We start from the raw sequence: 18,394 nt of genomic DNA, 5'->3' as shown, positions 1-18,394 counted from the left end.
ATGATAGATCTTCGATTTATTTTATGGAAGGGGTATCACTGAAGAATAGTTGTATTACTTTAATATTTATTCACAACAACAATCAACTCTATCTTTCCTTTGAGTTATCGAAACTTATATCTCGATTGATTCTTTAGTTCAGTAGGTAGCGGGGTTTTCGACGAGCTGGTTTGTTTGGCGCGTCAATGAAAGAATCTCCGGTCAAGCGAACCTGGAAGGCTAATGTAAAGTTCAAATCAGGACGACTCCAAATAGATTCGATAAATTTGAGCCCACGACTACCGCCGAACCTCAACAAAGGAAAAATGAAAGCCAAATAAACAAGTATCTATTAACCAGAGACAACTACAACAATAATGACTAGGTAACAGAACACTTTAACTAATTAACAGTTTATAACATGAACAGATAACTACGAATAATAGGCGGAACTGAAAATATTCGGAACTGAAAACATACGAACACGGAACTGAAAATATACGTAACTTTATAAACAATATGTTGAAGGCACAATAAGCTTAGGACATAATATGCTGAAGGCAACACGCAAATGACACTATATGCTGAAGGCCATACACAGACGACACTATAAGCTGAAGGCAATACACAGATAATACTATATGCTGATGGCAATACACAGATAACACTATGCTGAAGGCAATACACAGATGACACTATATGCTGACGGCACACAGTACAGTAAGGAGTGTTCAACAAGATGCACAGCATCAGCTGTGAGTAAACACGCAGTAGGTGTCTGGACCGGTAGAAACTTGAATGTGGCGGACACTTCCCTAGAAGCACCGCAGTCGTCGGCCTACGTAGGAGCCGTACTTGTTGACCAGGCAAGAAATCGATCCTGCAAAACAATGGTGGTGAGCTACTCTAGTTACGCAGATAAATACACAACACTATTAATTAACAGTTATTCAATTCAAATTAGCGGGTTGGTCAACACTTATTGATAAGTTCAAAAGCTGAATTACAACACAGAATTAGCCTATCTTATATCTCCACTGCAACTCACCTACTAGGGACGCTACACAGTCACTAGAGCACAGTGAAAGGAAGGTGCGCTCCGACCAAGTCTCAACGAAATAATGAATGGTATCCTAACGCTGACTTCAACCCGGTGATGCCACGTCAACACACGCGACACGGTAGCCAACTTTACCGGTAACATTATACCGTATAACAAGAAATAATTTTTGACCACAATAAAGATCTGACAATGGGTGAATTTCCCTTACAGCTAACAAGCATGCATTAATTAAACACCGGGAAGATTCAACACAGTAGTAATGAAAGGGATGGACAAAAAATATATCAGTATTTCACCCGGGTATTGGAGACTACAAGAAGATGCTGGTCGCTCTGGTTGACGGTTGAGATTTGAGGCTCAGTTAAGTAGTGGTTGAATTCAGTTTGAAACGTGGTTAGGGGAAGGTTGAATGGAGTATGAAACGAGGTTGAAATGTTGATATAGGCAGTATAAATGAGGTTGAAAGGATAATTTTGGCTGAAAGGAGGCCGAGAAGAGTCTGTAGGAGGTTGTGAGGAGGAAGACAAAAATATAAACCGTTTTATGAGGGAAGGAAATTATTTAAGGTGTGAGGACAAAGAACGATGGCTGCACTAAGTCGGTGTAGAAAGTTCAAACGGTTGAACGTTACTATGGGTTTCTGTATTTCGTTATATGTTCGAATTATCGTCATATCTTTTTGTCATATAATGTTGCATATTTGTTGATGAATAAGTTCTCTGTCATATTTGTTATATAGCAAATAACATAAATTGGATAACTCCGGCGCTTTCTGCATAGAATCGTCAACTGTTAATTTCTATTCAGCTTGATCTTAATTGATTTTAGTGTTGTTGAATGTAACACTCGCTAGCAGCTGCAATCAAGCGACCTTCAAACCACATCTGCCTTACACGACTGATGAAGAAATGCTAGCCTTTCCCGTGCCAAAATAAAAATATTTTCTACTCTTTAAAAATTAGGACCATCAGCAGAATATATATTTTACCGAAACTACTGTTCCAGGTACGAAAGAAACGTACATACCTTGAGATGGCATTAAGTTCAACGGTCCAAAAATCATTTTACATTAAAAAAAACTAACTGGAGAGTATTTTTTACGATTTCACAAATATATAATGTTCGAAATTCGTCTTTTCTTTCCTGTTTGTAACTACCCGGCATGTAGCACTCATAAATACTTCTGTCAATGCTGTCTGTTACATTTTAATATTTCCATATTTTGAAGATTTGAATAATATTGATGTTTTATAAATTTAATATTTTCAAGATTCAAAATTTGAAGGATCGCAAACGGCTTTAAAAATCACGATTTTATAGTTGTGATGGAACTGGGTCACATATTGAGTAGTTATCTCCTAAAAATGGCAAGCTGGTTCAAACATTAGATGGTGTGAGACATCATACGAAGTGATAATTTGAGTTGTTCCGCAGTTATGAAGTGCATAATGATATTCAAACGGTGGACGCTACAGTTAATTATCTTACGATATTAAGATAACAGCAAATATTAGCAGCGAAACTCCAAACCTGGCTGTAAGGGATAGAAATCATTATTATTTAACTATAGGTGTACTCATGGTATAAGTTCTTCATTACCCAGAATTTTATATAGTCATTTTAGTTTAGAGTGTACTTTCTTCTTTTATTTATTTCTTTTGTAGGAAAGCCTCAAATCTCAGACCAATAGCTTGTTCCTCAAATCTCAGACCTTGCAATAGTTCTCAAATCTACAGTTAGACTCGAATCCAAGAGTTAGACTAAAGTCAAGACTTAGTATCACAAGAAAAGCATCCAAGATGAAGTGTAGTGTTAATGTGCTGATATTAATTATTGAGTATTTAATTGTGTTCATTTGAAAGTGTGTTAATAAAGTGTTTTATAAGTATTCATCAATATGCAGAACCTATACGATCATGTAGGCTAGTTGCTAGTTGGGTGTTCTGAGAGCCCCAACGGGCCCAACATAAATGGTACCGTGACTTGTGCAGTGACCTGTGATCGTGAAAGTGTTGTGGAAATTGTATTTTAAGTGTTCATTGGTGCATTCATTTATTTTTTTCATTTGAAAACTACACGGAGGCTTTCCTTTTGCTCGGCTTGACCACCTAATTTAAGAAGTGTTTTTCCGCCCTATCTTGTGGTATTTTCTTTGCACGTTCACACTAAATATGGATAGCGTTTGTGCCTTGCCGCCAACTTTTAAGGAAAATGGCGAATTGTTAAGCCAGGACTTAGTGGAGAATTTTATCGAGGATAACTTGGTAAACATAGGCAAATTCTTGACCAATCTTAAAAATGTGGAACATAGGTTGCCATTGTCGTCTAAAACTCGATTACAAGAATTTCGCGATGCATGGTGTCCTTTTCTAAGCTTAGGTGTGACCAGTGGCTCAACGACGACACAGAAGAAAGCAAGCAATGTGAGTGCGGGAGCTGTCGATTGGGAACGAGGCGGAGCGGTGCCGAAAAAACGTGTTAGTAGAGTTACCCAACCACGTGAAAAGAACAGTGCCAGTGAAGAAGAGTGCGAAGCCGAGAAGAGTTTCGCCAGTGATGAAGCGAGTTACTCAGGGTGTGATATAGAGGGCAGCGGAGAGAACAGCAGTTCGTCGGATGAAAAGATCGTGTTGAAGAAGAGGAACATCAAGAGGAAGAATGCTGATCATGTGAAATCCCAAGGTATGGTTGGGGAATGGTTAAATGTGTTGGCATGGTTAGAATGTGTTGGCACGATTAGAATGTACGTGTTGGCATGGTTCAGGGCAACATTTGAAGGCATATCTGCATCGCTTCGAAACCTTCTGCGAGAACAACTTCAGAGGCGACAGAGACATGTGGATCGGTCAGCTTGAGTTGAATTTGAAGGGAGCATTCAAGCCTATGAGAGAAGTTGATGACTCCTACAACGATGTCAAGAGGAAACTAAGCGACTGGAATGAGGATGTAAAAGAGTTGCGCCGCGAGAAGAATGAAATGAACTTTACCAAGGCTCGCTGTACCAAAGAAGTACCGATTCATCTATTTTGTGATCGCCTCGAGCGCTTGTACCGGCTAGCTTATCCGCGACGCAAGGTGAACCAAAGCAAGAAGCTGATGGATAAATTCACGAACTGTGTCCCCAATAACTTTAAGAAGGCCTTGAAATCGCTAAAATTGAGTCACAGCATGAAAGGAGAGAAATTCACGTGGGAACTTGTTAAGAAGTGTGCGCGTCATTTCGACATCGAGAGTGCCAAGGAAGCCAGAAACTGCGAAGCCATGCCAGAAATGCTTGTCAATTTAAATCAGACTAAGAAGAGCGGTGCATCTGATCAGGTCTCCGATTTGATTCCTAGCAGAGATATGACATCTACAAGATCAGCATATCGTTCCGCCATGTCATCGTCAAGGAGCCCGCAGAACACAGAGTCCAGGAATATACGCAGACTTCAAGCTTGTTTGCCTTCTGCTCCTGAACGTGGCGGTTCAGCTTGCCGACTCTGTGGACGCATTGGTCATCATGCTCGCGAGTGCAGAAAATTGAGAGGAGAGTGTTTTATTTGTGGCTCCTCCGATCATTATGTACGACAATGCCCTGCGTATAGACCTCGTGGAGCCAGAAGTGAGAACGAACGCCTAACAGCATCACAACCACCGCACGACCGCCATCCGGTGAACGAGGTTTCAAACCGTAGAGCCAGTGATAACTTGAATGCAAGGAGACCGTTAAACTCCAACGCTCCTGCTCAAAGGAGGTAAAGCCGGAGCGTGAACGTAAACCATCCTCGGACCACGGCTAAATAGATTTTCAGCTCTAGTGGATGAAGCAAACCAGAACGAAGTTAACAACGGCAACTGTGGTAACGACCACAGTAATGGTGATACGAACAGCAAGGAACATCGCACTGCCCGAGTTGAGCAAGATAAGGAGCATTTCCGACAGACCTCGAACCTGAGACACGACCGCCAGCAGTACGAGCCTGTGCCTGCTGTTGCACAGCCCTCGGAACCACACGACAGCAGTCCCCTATATAGTGCCTAATTGACCTGTGAGTGACAATAAGACGCCACAATGTTCAGGTTAGTCTCAAAGCTGTCAGGTGAATATTTCATGTCTTAATCCAGCTAGTTTCATGTGTGTACCACTTGAGATTAACTTGACTGATGTTCAGACAATGATTGATAGTGTGGCTGGTAAAAGTTTGTGTCGCATTAAGGTTTTGGTTAATAACGGAATAAATTTATTAGATCGGGAAGCTTCTGTGACGTCTTGTTTATATTGACGATATTTTCATTATGACAGAAACATTCGAAGAACATCTTGTACTAGTAAAGAAAGTCCTTACTACACTAAGTAAGAATGGTATCAAAATTAAAGTCCAGAAGTGTGAGTTTTTTAAGGGATCTGTTTATTTTTGGGGGCACGTGATAGGAGCAGAAGGGATATGAAAATCGCCAGAATTCATTGACAAGATTAGGAATTATCCTAAACCTACTACAGTTACGCAATTGAGACAGTTTCTGGGATTAGTAAATTTTCAACGTAAATTTATAGAAAAGTGTTCAATCATTGCAAAGCCATTGACAGAATTGACGGGAGGGCCAAAGAAAGAAGTGTTAAGTTGGACTCCAAAGATGAATGATGCATTCGATGCATTGAAAGATGCTTTGTTGAATGATGTAGCTCTTAGATTCCCCATTTATTCAGAGTCAGCAGAACGTTTAGAATTGTATGTTGATGTGTAGTGTAGGTGCCGGAGCATGCTTGATGCAGAGGCAAAAGGGAGGGTACCGAACCATAGCATATTCATCTAGAACATTTACTGCAACTCAGAGACGGTATTCGACCATCGAACGAGAATTGACGGCAATTAGATGGGGTGTACAAACTTTTAGAGCTTTTTTGTTTGCAGTACCATTCATTTTATTTACCGACCACAAACCATTAATATATTTGCATAATTTGGCAAGGGAAAATTCCAGAATAATGCGCACTTTGAATGAACTTGCAGAATTTGACTTTGTCATTAGATACCGACCAGGGAAAGATAATGAGGCAGCTGATACCATGTCTCGCATTGTATGTCCTATTGAAGAGAGCAAGTCACTGAGAGATTCGAGTGAGTTACCTCCAGGTCTGACTTCATTAGGCAAGATTGAAGGAGGTGGCAATTCATTATTTGAGGCATTGTTAATCTGTTTGGAAGAGGTAGAAGGGCTTAGTGCAGATATCCCGGATACGTCATTTTGATTAGAGAAAGGGTTTCTACTTCTACTTTATTTCTAATTCCCTTTTAGTCGTGATGTAGTGATTGTAACCATGACTATGCTTTAAGTAGATATAGGCGATTTCGGCGGTAAGTATTTCTCTTTGTTCCGGTTTGGGAAAGTTGGTGAAATATCGATTGCAAGATTTGATCATCACAGACACGAAAGCGAGCTAAGAAAAACGTGTTAATTAAAGCTTGCCGATTGGTCCATCTAAACTTGATTCAAGGAACACGCGTTCACAGTTATTTTTTAAAAACAATAAAACACCATTAGTTTTATTTCGGGAATTTCGGGGTATTGAAACGCTTTTTTCGTACTGAGTGTTTTTTTCGTACTTGAGTATTAAGTATTATTTCTAGGCTTCAGTGAGGCCAGCATGATTTGCAAATCATGAATAGCAAGCGGTTTCATTTAGGTATGTCACTGGTAATTTTAAATAATCTATTCACATCACGAACATTCCTACACCGAATGGACATGTGCATTATTTTCAAAGATCTAAAAATGATGTAAATGAATGAATACTACAAATTATCTAATTATTCTTATGTAGATAATAACGTGAAGGCAATATTGGATTTTTGACCGAAGTACATCCAAGTCAATTTACTTCTGATGATACAGCTGACTGGGCCAGCCTGATTATAGTAACGGGACGTTGCTGCAGAGACTGCTTTTCTGTTATGTGACCCTCTCTCCACACATACCTCAAGTACGTATCAAGTCTCCCAGTAAGTTTCATTCATTTGTGTTTCCCGTCACACCACGTGATGAGTTTTAGTGTCGTTAGTCCATGCACGGGATTTTCTTTTCGTTTTTAATCTGTTTGTGTGAGTGTAGTTCACAGTTTTACGATAAGGTTCGTCTTGCGGGATGCCCGCTTGACCAAGTATCTGGAAATGCGTGCGGTGAGGAATTAATATTGTTTGTGAGCCCGTGCAGCTCTCCGCACGTCGGCCCAGCTAGTGAGCTTTCTCAATAGAAGAAATTTGAATTAGAGGTATTTCAGCCTAAAAATCCAAATTACTTTCATGTTATTATGTATAGAATTATAATTAGATTAGTAGTAGTTATTTATTAACTTAGGACATTCGAAAGAAATGCACCGTGTCCCTTCAATAGGTGGAGGAATGTTTATGATGGGATAAAATATTTATACCTACTATATTGACACTTAAACGAAATCGCTGGTTATTCCACATTAGCAACTAATGCTTTTATTATTTTGTGAATCCTAAAATTAGGGTTATTATAGTGCTTCAGCGATCAGGTATATGATTCCATTCTATTGCGGTCGTTAATTGACACAATAATTTGTAGAAAGTATGCACTATAGATGCACATAAAATTTTCAATGCCCCAATACTCCTATCATAAAACTGGTACCGTTTTAATATATCTTAAAGTAACAGTGGAGACGTGTTCATTTAATCAAGTTTAGACGGACCAATCGCCAAGTTTTGACTTTTCGCGTCAGAACGAGATAAGAAGTACGTTGTACTTGTTTTTATACATTTTCTGCAGTCTAAAGTTCATTAATACAAGAACATTCAAACAATTAAAAGTTCACTTCCTCGAGGAAAACGAATTGTAAAATGATGAGGAAATTTAAGATAAAATTCTTAACACCAGCAAATATGAACTATTATTAAAGAATCATTTGCAAGGAGCACTTCCTTTCTGGTGATCGCTAAAGCATGGTGGGTCTGTACATCTCGCAATGGGATTGTAGAAGCAATTTAAAAAATAAAACATCAATTATTTCCAGGTTTTTATCATGTTAAAATAATTCTCAATAAAAATTCAAACGAGATATGTTGAAACAAAAGAAGATGGATTAAAAATGGTATGGAAAATTCGTTAAGTTGAAATGATCAGCCGTGAAATCGAATAGACAATTTTAAAGAGCGCAGTATACCATAAAAAATGATTGCAAAATAATTAAAATACTTATAATAATGAGAAATCTTTTTCCAATACAATAAGTCAAATTTCTATGCAAAGATTGTACAATTTGATAATCACTTTTTTGTGGTTACTCCTGCTGATTATGAAAATTAAATTGAACACAAACAAAACTTATAATTTACTTAATCCTGCTGTTTTTTGAAAAAAATTGCAACTTACATTCATTCAATTCGTTTTTTTCGGATTTATTCTACGATTAAAAAATTTCCCAAAAAAATCAACAGGTGTATATTATGTCGATTCCTACATACACGATGTCATTGTCACCCATCGAAATTGTACATGTCATTATTGTCTAAAAATTATGCTCCAACAGGCATCGATTCATAAGCTTGGAGTTGAATAGAGTTTCAAAATTTTACTTTGAACTCCCTGCAGGGACTTGATCAATTTATGGAAACATTCTTAATAATATTTTTCTAGTCATATATTTTAAACTTATCCCACACGAGGCAGCCTAGTCCATTAACAGATACAACTTTGTTTATTTTCTAACTAACAATCTATAGTTAACTGGTGTTTCAAATTTCCTTGATTTCCCATCAACCTTAAGTATTATACAGTTTATTTCAGAGTATTTTTACAAGTCTGAAATGATTTCCACGTAGTGTAAAATGGTTCTCATCTCACTAAACCCCAAGAAAAAAATATATCACAAAATTTAGAATGCTAATAACGGAGAATACTAATATATTTTAATGTTTTTTCATGAATATTCACAGATGCTAGGCACGTCTTCTTCTCTTTTGTTCCTCGCAATGGCGGCAATGGCGACGACAGCCACAATGGGGGTGGCGATGCCGAAGGGAGCGAAAATGACGACGCCGCGAATTGGTGGGGCGTATGGTTCCTTAAAATCGTATATCATTGAATATTATTGAATTATTCAAATAAAATTCAAACTTTTTCAGCTTGATAAACACGTGAAGAAAAATATTTCTTGCAATAGCCAGTTTTTACATGAGGAAGCTTATGCATGACAGGTCAGTAATATGATCATTATGTAGTCATTTATTACTGCAATAATATCGGATGATTAGAATTCAGTAGGTTTTCTAAAATCTGCGTTTACTAATTCGATGAAGAATGAGACACAAATTCAAGAAATTACCCGGTGCTGAATGTGCCATTATGTTGATACGGCGTTAACAGCGGAAAATTTTACACCTAGAAGTTGGCAAGCTCTTGGTGGGTCGAAATTCGTTTCAGTTAATATGTTGCGACTGGTGCGACAGCGCTGTGCACGCACTATATGTGGTAAGGGTTCCAATATCTTGAATATTTCTGTTGAAATAACGGCGTACCAGTGTAATTGTATAATTTTATTTTATTAGCGCTGCCTAGCTTTCGCCGTTGCCTCGCAATCTAGTTAATTTAGTTTTTCTACCCTATTTCTAAGAAATAACAGAAATCTTCCAAATTAATGTTATGTTCGGACTGCATACATCAAAGCGAAAGTGCGCAAAAAGTTTTAAAATATTTTTACACGAACTCGGATTCCGTTTTGAACAAAAAAAGTGAACTGTTAACTGTGATCGCAAACGAGTGTATAGACATTATTTGTATAACAGAAACACTCCCTAAAAACCACGGGGGGAAATTGTACCTGTTGAATTTCAGTTGCCAGGTTTTGATTGTTTTCATAACTTAAATAAAGAGCAATTCAGTAGTGGCGTAGCTCTGTGGGTTAGAACATCTTATGGGGCACAGCAAGTTAAGGTATCTGCAGAGGGTCAATCAGCTAGGGAATCAGTGTGGTGCAAACTTACTCTAAAAGCAAGGATAGCCTCCTCACAGGGGTCCTTAATAGATCACCTAACAGCTCCTCTGATAACGATAAAGTACTAAACAGCCTTATACCGAGCATGACTTAATTCAGCAGGTCGCATACGTTGCTCGTTGGTGACTTTAACAATCCAGAAATAGATTGGGCAGATGAATCTGGGAATCACCCAGTATCCCTGTTCTTGGAGTCTGCGCGAGACTCATTTTTAATATGACATCACCAAGCCAACCCAGTGTAGGAGGCAAACAGAGCCCCAATATTTAGATCTAGTGTTTTCTAGTGAAGAATCAATTATAGATGAGCTTCGCCACGAGGCTCCGTTGGGCAAAAGCTAACACCAATCATTGTTTTTCAGTTTTAAGTGCTGTGCAGAAAAGACGCTTCGGAAAAGTGAACGTTTGAACTTTGCAAAAGGCGCCTATGATAAATTCCGTGAAGCGATGAATGCGGCGAATATTTCGGACTGTAGGACATGAATGTGGCTGATTCATGGCCATTTATCAATGACACGGTTATGTCTGCATTTTTTGCCTGTGTACCTAAGATTACGCTTGGAGGAGTCAAAAAGTCCCAGTGGATGAACAGTACTATTAAAGCTCAGCTAAAGACCAAGAAGGAAGCTTACAAGCGTTATTTACGAACTCGCAGCGATTCTGATTATAATCTGTTTGCAAGAGCTCGAAATCAAGCTAAAAAGTCTGTCGCACTGCAGTGAAAAACTTCGAAAAAAATTGCTAAAAATGAAAAAAAGAACCCGAAAGCCTTCTTTTTGTACGCAACTTCGAAGTGTAAGAGAAACAACGGTATATCTGATTTGAAAGTAGACCAACGAAAAATTTTCTTCGATGAACGCAAGGCTAACGTACTTAATCAATCCTTCAGCAGTATGTACACAAATGAGTACTAGAACAGTATTCCAAATATTGAGGAGCGCCCAGTCGGCACGAAGTTAACAGATTTTGAAATACACGAAGAAGAGGTTCTCAAGTGCCTGCGTAGCTCCAAATCCCAACATGTCACGTGGACCAGACGGCTTCTATCCCAGATTGCTCAAAGAATTAGCAGCCGTTCTGGCCGGCCCATTGACAGTATTCTTTCAAAAAACCTTGAACGAAGGAACTTTGCCGTCCGATGGAAAGAAGCTCAAGTAACACCATTGTTCAAAAAAGGTGACAAAAGTAGCCCCGGTAACTATCGCCCTTTCAGTCTGACAAGTGTTGTTTAAAAGGTAATGGAATCTGTTGTGAGGGATAGGATTATCGATTACTTGACTGTTCACCATTTCCCATCAGATTGTCAACATGGTTTTATTGCCGGTAGGTCCTGCAACACTCACTTATTGTCTACGTTGAACGATTGGACTCGCCTGTTGCGGACGAAAGGGAGCCAGTTGATGCATTGTACCTCGATTTTTCCAAAACATTTGATAGTGTTCCGCATGAGTGGCTTTTACGTAAAGTGAAGTCTTTGGGAATTGAGTGGAACGTAGGTAAGATTTTCTAAGATTTTCTAGTAGGTAGACGACAACGTGTCAGTATTAACGAAACCGTGTTAGACTGGGCATTAGTGCGCAGTGGCGTGCCACAAGGAAGCGTTCTCGGGCCTATTTTGTTCGTTGCTTTTATTAACGATCTGCCATAAGTAGTGTCCAGCGGGTGCTCCATGTATGCCGACGACACAAAAGTTTATAATACAGTGAAGGATGCGTCAAATAAAGCGCAATTGCAAGATGATTTTGACAGTTTAGTTAACAGGGCTGATCCGTGGCAGCTGGGGTTTAATGCTGACAAGTGTAAAATACTTCACCTCGGGAAGAACAATGAACAGCAAGATTACAGTATGAGAAGACATGGTTGCCCGAGAGAGTAATGATTGAAAAGTTTAGTGTGGAAAAAGATCTCGGAGTTTATGTCGACAAGGAGCTGAAATTTTTAAAGCATGTTGAAGCGCAAGCTAATGCATCCAACAAACTTCTTGGAGTAATCAGGCGCTCCTAAGAGTTCCTTGATGCAGAAGAGTTGAAGCAATTGTTTGTTGCTGTCGTGCGTCCGAATCTAGAGTTTGGAAACGTGTGATCACCGAGATTTGAAGAACAAAAATTTTATAGAGAATGTTCAAAGATGTGCAACAAGGATAATTACAGGCTTGAAGTGAAAGTCATATGAAGAAAGATTATGAAGCTTCCAAGTCTCTGCATGTTATCGACGTCTGCGTGGGGACCTCATTGAAGTATACAAGTATGCTCATGGTTTATACAAGGTCACCGAAGGATTACAAGTATTTAAAACAAGAACCAACACCAGGGGCCATGGCAATAAACTAAATAAAATAATAAAAAAAATTTAAAAAAACACGTATTTCTTGTGGACTAAAAAGTAAAAAATAAATTATGGCTCGCCCCAAAAAACGTGTGTCGGGCAGATTTATGATTAAAGCGAAAAGCACACAACACACGAATTTTGGAAATTTGATGGTTAACGTACAGCCCGACCCACGTTTTTTGGGTTCATGCGAGGACTAAGGATGTAAAATGCGAGTAAGTTAGTACAGATCTAATGAATATATAACAAGTAGAGCTTGAATGTCAACTGAACGCACTTAAATTACTGAAGTGTGCTAAATTTAAACGAGATAAAATCATTAGGTTGACGAAAAAAGTGGGAAAAGAAAATGATCGTAAACAATTCAATAACTAACAAATCTGAACGATTTTGAAATAAAAATAAAATAAAATACTTAAAAAAAACTTTTTAAAAAACCACGTTTTTCGTGTGGACTAAAAAGTAGAAAATAAATTATGATTCGCCTCAAAAAAACGTGTGTCGGGCAGATTTTTGATTAAAGCGAAAAGCACACAACACACGAATTTTGGAAATTTGATGGTTAACGTACAGCCCGACCCACGTTTTTTGGGGCGAGCCATAATTTATTTTTTACTTTTTAGTCCACGAGAAAAACGTGTTTTTTTTAAGTTTTTTTTTTTTATTATTTTATTTTCTCCTTTTTAGTCCGTTGCTACACATGAAAAACGTTGTTGCGAGCCAATTTACTTGACTTGACGTACGTTGATACGCAGCGTCGGCGCCTGCTCGTCTATAACGTCAGCGCCCGCACGTCATACTATATATGTACTATATATATATATATTTTTTTTTTACTCAATTAAGCTAATTTAGGTCTCTAATTGCTAGTTTTTATGATTGTATCTGAAATTGTTATGCGAAAATAGCCTGCATGCCGAATTTCAGATCTCTAGAGCAATCGGAAGTGGGCTAATTTTCGTTGTCAATGTTAACAACAAACAAACAAACAAACAAACGCGAAGCTGAGTAAAGAAAAACGTGTTAAAAACTGCGCTGCAACTTATCCACGCGACAACATTTCTTCTCGCTTCGATTCACCGACATGTGGAACAGCCTCCCTGATTATATCGTTGGCGCTCCGAGTATGAACGCGTTCAAGAACATGACTAGATAAAGCTATGGAAAAATATGTTCAGACTTGAAATGCCTAGCGCCATATCGATCCTGGGGGAAGTCTAGTAGTTATTTCCAACCATTGTGAGTCTTGAAAAGATCCGGTCAAATTACACGATTTTAGATCTTCAGTGAACAAGTCACGAAAAGTTCAGGAATCGGCGACAGGCCGCATCAGGCCTACTCTTCAGCGCCGAAATGACTATGTTATGTTATGTTAACTTTCCAGATGCTCGATTTTTTGGCTTTGGGGAACAAACGACTACCAGAATTCTCGATCTGTCCACCGTCACCACCACTCAGACCTGCATTGTCAGTGAGTACTTTCAGTTACACTGTTCGCCATCACTAATACTTTTTTTCGGGTCTCTAATTCTTCATTAGAAAGTGCGTTCAATAAGTATATCAACGCATATCCTTTCTGTCACCACCTATACGACAGGAATGCTTATCAAGAAATTGAAAGCAAAGAAAACGGGCATAAACTTTACCATTACTTATGCGAGTTCAGCTCGATCGCCAGTTCAAAAACCTAAAACGCAAGTACAATCAATTAGTAGAATAAAATTCACATTAAAGATATTAAAACATATAAATAATTATTGTTAAATAAAAACAAAAAAGAATGAGTAAACATGAGCAGACAAACCTATTTTAGCTATTTATTTACTATTTCGAAGGGATATGATTTGTAGGCGGCATTTAGACTAAACTTACAGAGATTCTAAAATTAGCAGGTCAGAAAAACCGGTTGTGGAGGCTAAAATTCTAATATCACCATCGGACACCGGGACGTTGCACTGCGCGGTATGAACGAGCACTGCTGAAGAAGGGGGATGCGTAAGCAGGTTTCCTGTTCTAAAACTCCTTCTTTTATGCTCTGCCAGCCTAGTATAAAGAATGCGTGATGTCATACCGACATACGCAGATGCGCACAACTATATAGAACATGCAACCTGCTTGCGCATTCCTCTCATTCAGGAGTACGCGTTCATGCCGAGTAGTGCTACGTCCCGGTATCCGGTAGTGATATTAGAGTTTTAGCTTCCACAACCGTGTAAAGGATAGAAATAGTTGGGTATTTTAATGTTATGCGAGGCGATAATTTTTGTTCCAAAATGGTTTATTATTTTTAATTTGTCATTTTAGTTTAGAGTTTACGGAAGGCTATAAGTGCGGAAGGAGAAGGTGATAAGATTATTCTGTTGTGGAAAGCCGGAGCGGAGGTATGTGCTGCGTTAGGATGTGGACATGTAAATATATATGTACGTGAATAGATTGATGTGAACAAATTGTGTAAATACTTAGGTTATATATGTATGAATACTTTAATGTTTAGGTAACTATTATTTATCTGTTGTATTTGTTTCTTTTGTAGGAAAGCCTCAAATCTCAAATCTCAGAGTCAAGAGTTAGTCTCGAAAGCCATGCATCCAAGATGAAGTGTTGAAGTGTTAATGTGCCGAAGTTATTCTATATTATTTGTTGTGTTTATTGAAAGTGTAATAAAGTGTTTAATAAGTACTCGTTAATATCCAGAACCTATACGATCCTGTAGGCTAGTTGGGTGTTCTGAGAGCCCCAACAACCGGTTTTTCTGACCTACGAATTTTAGAGTCCCTGTATGTTTTCATACAAAAGCCTATGTCTAAATGCCACCTCCTGTTCATGTCCCCTCGAAATAGTAAATAAATAGATTTGCCTGCTCAGGCATGTTTACCTCATATATGTTTGTTTTAATTTAACAATTCATGTTTTAATATCTTCAATGTGAATTAGGGTTTGCTAATTGTTTGTAGTTGTGTTTTAGGTTTTTGAACTGACGATGGAACTAGACTCAGAAACGTTTTTTCGCATAAGAAATGGTGAATTTTTTGCCTGTTTTCTTTCTTGATAAACTTGCAATTTAAGAAATTAAGCCATCTTAATTCTTATATCCAATCAAAATACGGCGAAGAATGCTTATGTGATTAAATGTTGGTTCAATGTGGTTCAATGGTATCCTCCATGTGGAGGTATCCTCATCTACAAAGCTATACAGGTTGCTTCCGGATAATATCAAATTTTCTTTGTCCACTGAGGAAAATGTTCGGAATGCATGCGACGGTTTCTACCATATCTATGTTTAACTACAGTAGTATGGAGTGAAAATTTCATATAAATGAAGTGATTACGGATCAATGAATCTACTTTATCTTTTAAAGATAATTTAACAATCAATCATCTTGAGACGATGGATTTCCCTTTTAGCCTTTCCAGTTGCCCCTTTACTTACATGTCAGGTTGCTGGCTGGGGCGATCTGATCTATTCGTTAGGTACGTGAAAACCTTCAGTTCCAAAAAGATGCAAAACTTTTCCTTAGATTAAAAAGAAAGTTACATCTAAATAAACAAAGGAGTACATCGCCGGTCTCAGTGATATAACACGACTGATACGGCACTATAAGGTAGCTTCCATGCAGGTGGAATAATCTCGTTAGAGCTCACGGCGTGCGCACGTGGTAATGAGAACAGCGCTCTTATAACTTCACTTTTTGGTCCTGACATTTCTGATTTAGTCTCGGCACGGTTCTGTATCATCGACCTTCCTCACTACTTTACTGACCCCTCATTACTTCAACTACATGCAGAGAAAAATTGGGTTGCTACATGACATAGGAAAGAGAGAAAAATTGGGTTGCTGGGGATGATAGCATCACTCAGGATAAGATTCACCTCGTAGTCGGCTGTCCTCGTTGCTCGATGAATTGCTTTGTCTTTTATGAGAACGTGTCCCGAAGAACACCTAGCTATAGTGCGGCGGGCACACAAGATCAGCTTCTCACCCCCACTGGAGATCTCAAATGGCCACCCGACTGACCGCCATACCTGCGTGCTTTCGGCCAGCTGACCTCTGGCCGTCGGTCCACTGGTCTATATTCGAAATTATATATGGATTTGTCATAATTTGCGTACTTTGAACTTGATGATGGCAGCCTATGAGAGAATATTTGTTGGGTGATGAGACTATAGTCACTAGGGTGATAGACGATATTTTGCTTCATGAAATGATTGTTGTAATATGAGTTGCTATTCCCTAGTTACACGGATCGGTCAGTGTGCGAGACGTCGCAAGCGCCATGACTTTGAGGCTCGTCGTGCTCTACCGACACTGGGTAATGACAATGGAGACGCAGAGATTGCAAGTTCCTTGCTGGACTCGAGCCGTTCTGATGAAGGAGTCGCTGCCGAATCCTTCCGTGGTTTCCTGACCTACTGGCATCTCACCACCTCAACGGTTGTGCTCACATCCTACATAAAAAGCATCGCTGGCACAGTTCGTCTCAGAAATCGCACTCTCGGTATTTTAGGGTGCACTGCCACTCTTTGCAAAAATGCTTAGATGATTGGTGACAAAACATTACTCATGATCTTATGATAGATTATTTAACCCTATAATACTAGAAATGAAGTTCCTCTAATGATTATATAGTCATAAAAGAATTAGGTTCGAGGTGACGTCCAGCTGTCATCTACCGTGCCCTTATTCCAGAGCTGTGTCGCTGGAAATAGTGCAAGTATTTGTGCTATGATATTATCAGAAGCGGTGTCGTAAACAATAATCCCTACAGTTTTGTACATCTTCACTGCACTTTGATATCTCATGAAGAAATCTTTTACTCAGTTGAAAATTGTTTCGCTCTGAATTATTTCAGTTCATTCCCCAAAGTCTAAATAAACGCTAAAAAATTTAAAAAATATACTATAGAGGGGACGGATTCAATTGGTACGCGCTGTTAATATGTTCCACTCTTAGACTCTGTGCCTCGTTCTTTAAATAATGAAATGTCAGTCTTAAAAATGAATAAATTGGAACATCTCTATTTGTCCTAGTTTTGAATGCAGAACTCAAATGAATCAATAAACCAAGGCACGTATCTTCTTTTCCAATGAACTATCACGAATAATTACTACTATCAACGCATGCAACGATATTCAAACGTGTTTTGAGCAATCCGTATATTACTAACACTATTTTAGGCTGATAACTGTAGTTTCAAGAAAGTAGTTCATAATTTTCGTTGCTTTACTGGCAACTTGTAAACTGAAACGACAATACCAACTTATAACAGACAAGTACGATATTTTGCATATCACAATGAAAAATTTCGCTTGCTGACAATTTTGGAAATAGAACATCCACGACAGTAGGGCATTCTAGATTGAGTCTCCCATGGTTCCGATTGCTATCAATTAATGGCGTACCTATAGGAGATAAAACCAACGATATGTACGACACATAGTTAGTGTCAATGTACAGACCTGTTCACACGCCCGAAGTAACTACCAACCACTTAGGTGTCCCTCGCTCGCGGCAACGTGTCTCGAGTGCGTTTAATTAGACCTATTAACCTTTAAAGCTAAAGAATCAACTAATTCGAATTCAAGCTCTCTTAACATATTCAGAACATTTTTTTCGAGGCAATAAATTCTTCCTTCTTATGTCAAATTTAATGTACTTTCGACGTACTATTAATGTATCTCGTGGTTAACTGAAAATTAAAATTTTCTCAGGGAGCATTTGTACATTCATATTCGAAGCTCTTCTTCTTTTGTCCACATTCTGAGGACTAGGTTCTTCACCACTCGCCTCACGTCCATACGGAGTTATTCGAAGCTCAAGATAAAGCAATTTCACAAAATCGCGCAATGTTCAAGAATATGGTTTTCTAAGACAGACTTCATTATGGCACTTCAAACGAGGTGCCATATTCTGCCCCTGCAAAGCCTAACATGGACAATGCCAGCTAAAACTCGTCAGGTTTCAAGACTCTGGCAATAAGATTTAAATTGTTGTCTGGTGGCTTATCGGTTGGGTTTCTTATTAAG

At 38.7% G+C, this 18,394-nt stretch overlaps 1 protein-coding gene across 1 annotated transcript; it reads left to right on the top strand.

Annotated features, from left to right (window-relative positions):
• The first annotated feature begins 8,117 nt into the window (after positions 1 to 8,117).
• LOC108666791 lies at positions 8,118 to 17,300 on the top strand. The gene is made up of 4 exons (XM_018153717.2): positions 8,118 to 8,141; positions 8,986 to 9,097; positions 13,755 to 13,841; positions 16,606 to 17,300. Exons 1-4 carry the CDS (start codon positions 8,139 to 8,141, stop codon positions 16,905 to 16,907), a joined length of 504 nt encoding a protein of 167 aa, XP_018009206.2. The 5' UTR covers positions 8,118 to 8,138; the 3' UTR covers positions 16,908 to 17,300.
• Positions 17,301 to 18,394: the final 1,094 nt, after the last annotated feature.

This window comes from Hyalella azteca, unplaced genomic scaffold (assembly GCF_000764305.2).
Source record: "Hyalella azteca isolate HAZT.00-mixed unplaced genomic scaffold, Hazt_2.0.2 contig6142, whole genome shotgun sequence".
Lineage (NCBI taxonomy): Eukaryota > Metazoa > Arthropoda > Malacostraca > Amphipoda > Hyalellidae > Hyalella > Hyalella azteca.
The sequence above is the reverse complement of the archived record's forward strand: the minus strand, read 5'-3'. Positions and strand labels throughout refer to the sequence as shown.

Bases quoted from the DNA above. Each gene is read 5' to 3' on its own strand.
- LOC108666791 (XM_018153717.2), top strand. The intron at 9,098-13,754 runs GTGGGGCGTATG...TTAACTTTCCAG, and splicing joins AATGACGACGCCGCGAATTG to ATGCTCGATTTTTTGGCTTT. The intron at 13,842-16,605 runs GTGAGTACTTTC...GCTATTCCCTAG, and splicing joins CACTCAGACCTGCATTGTCA to TTACACGGATCGGTCAGTGT.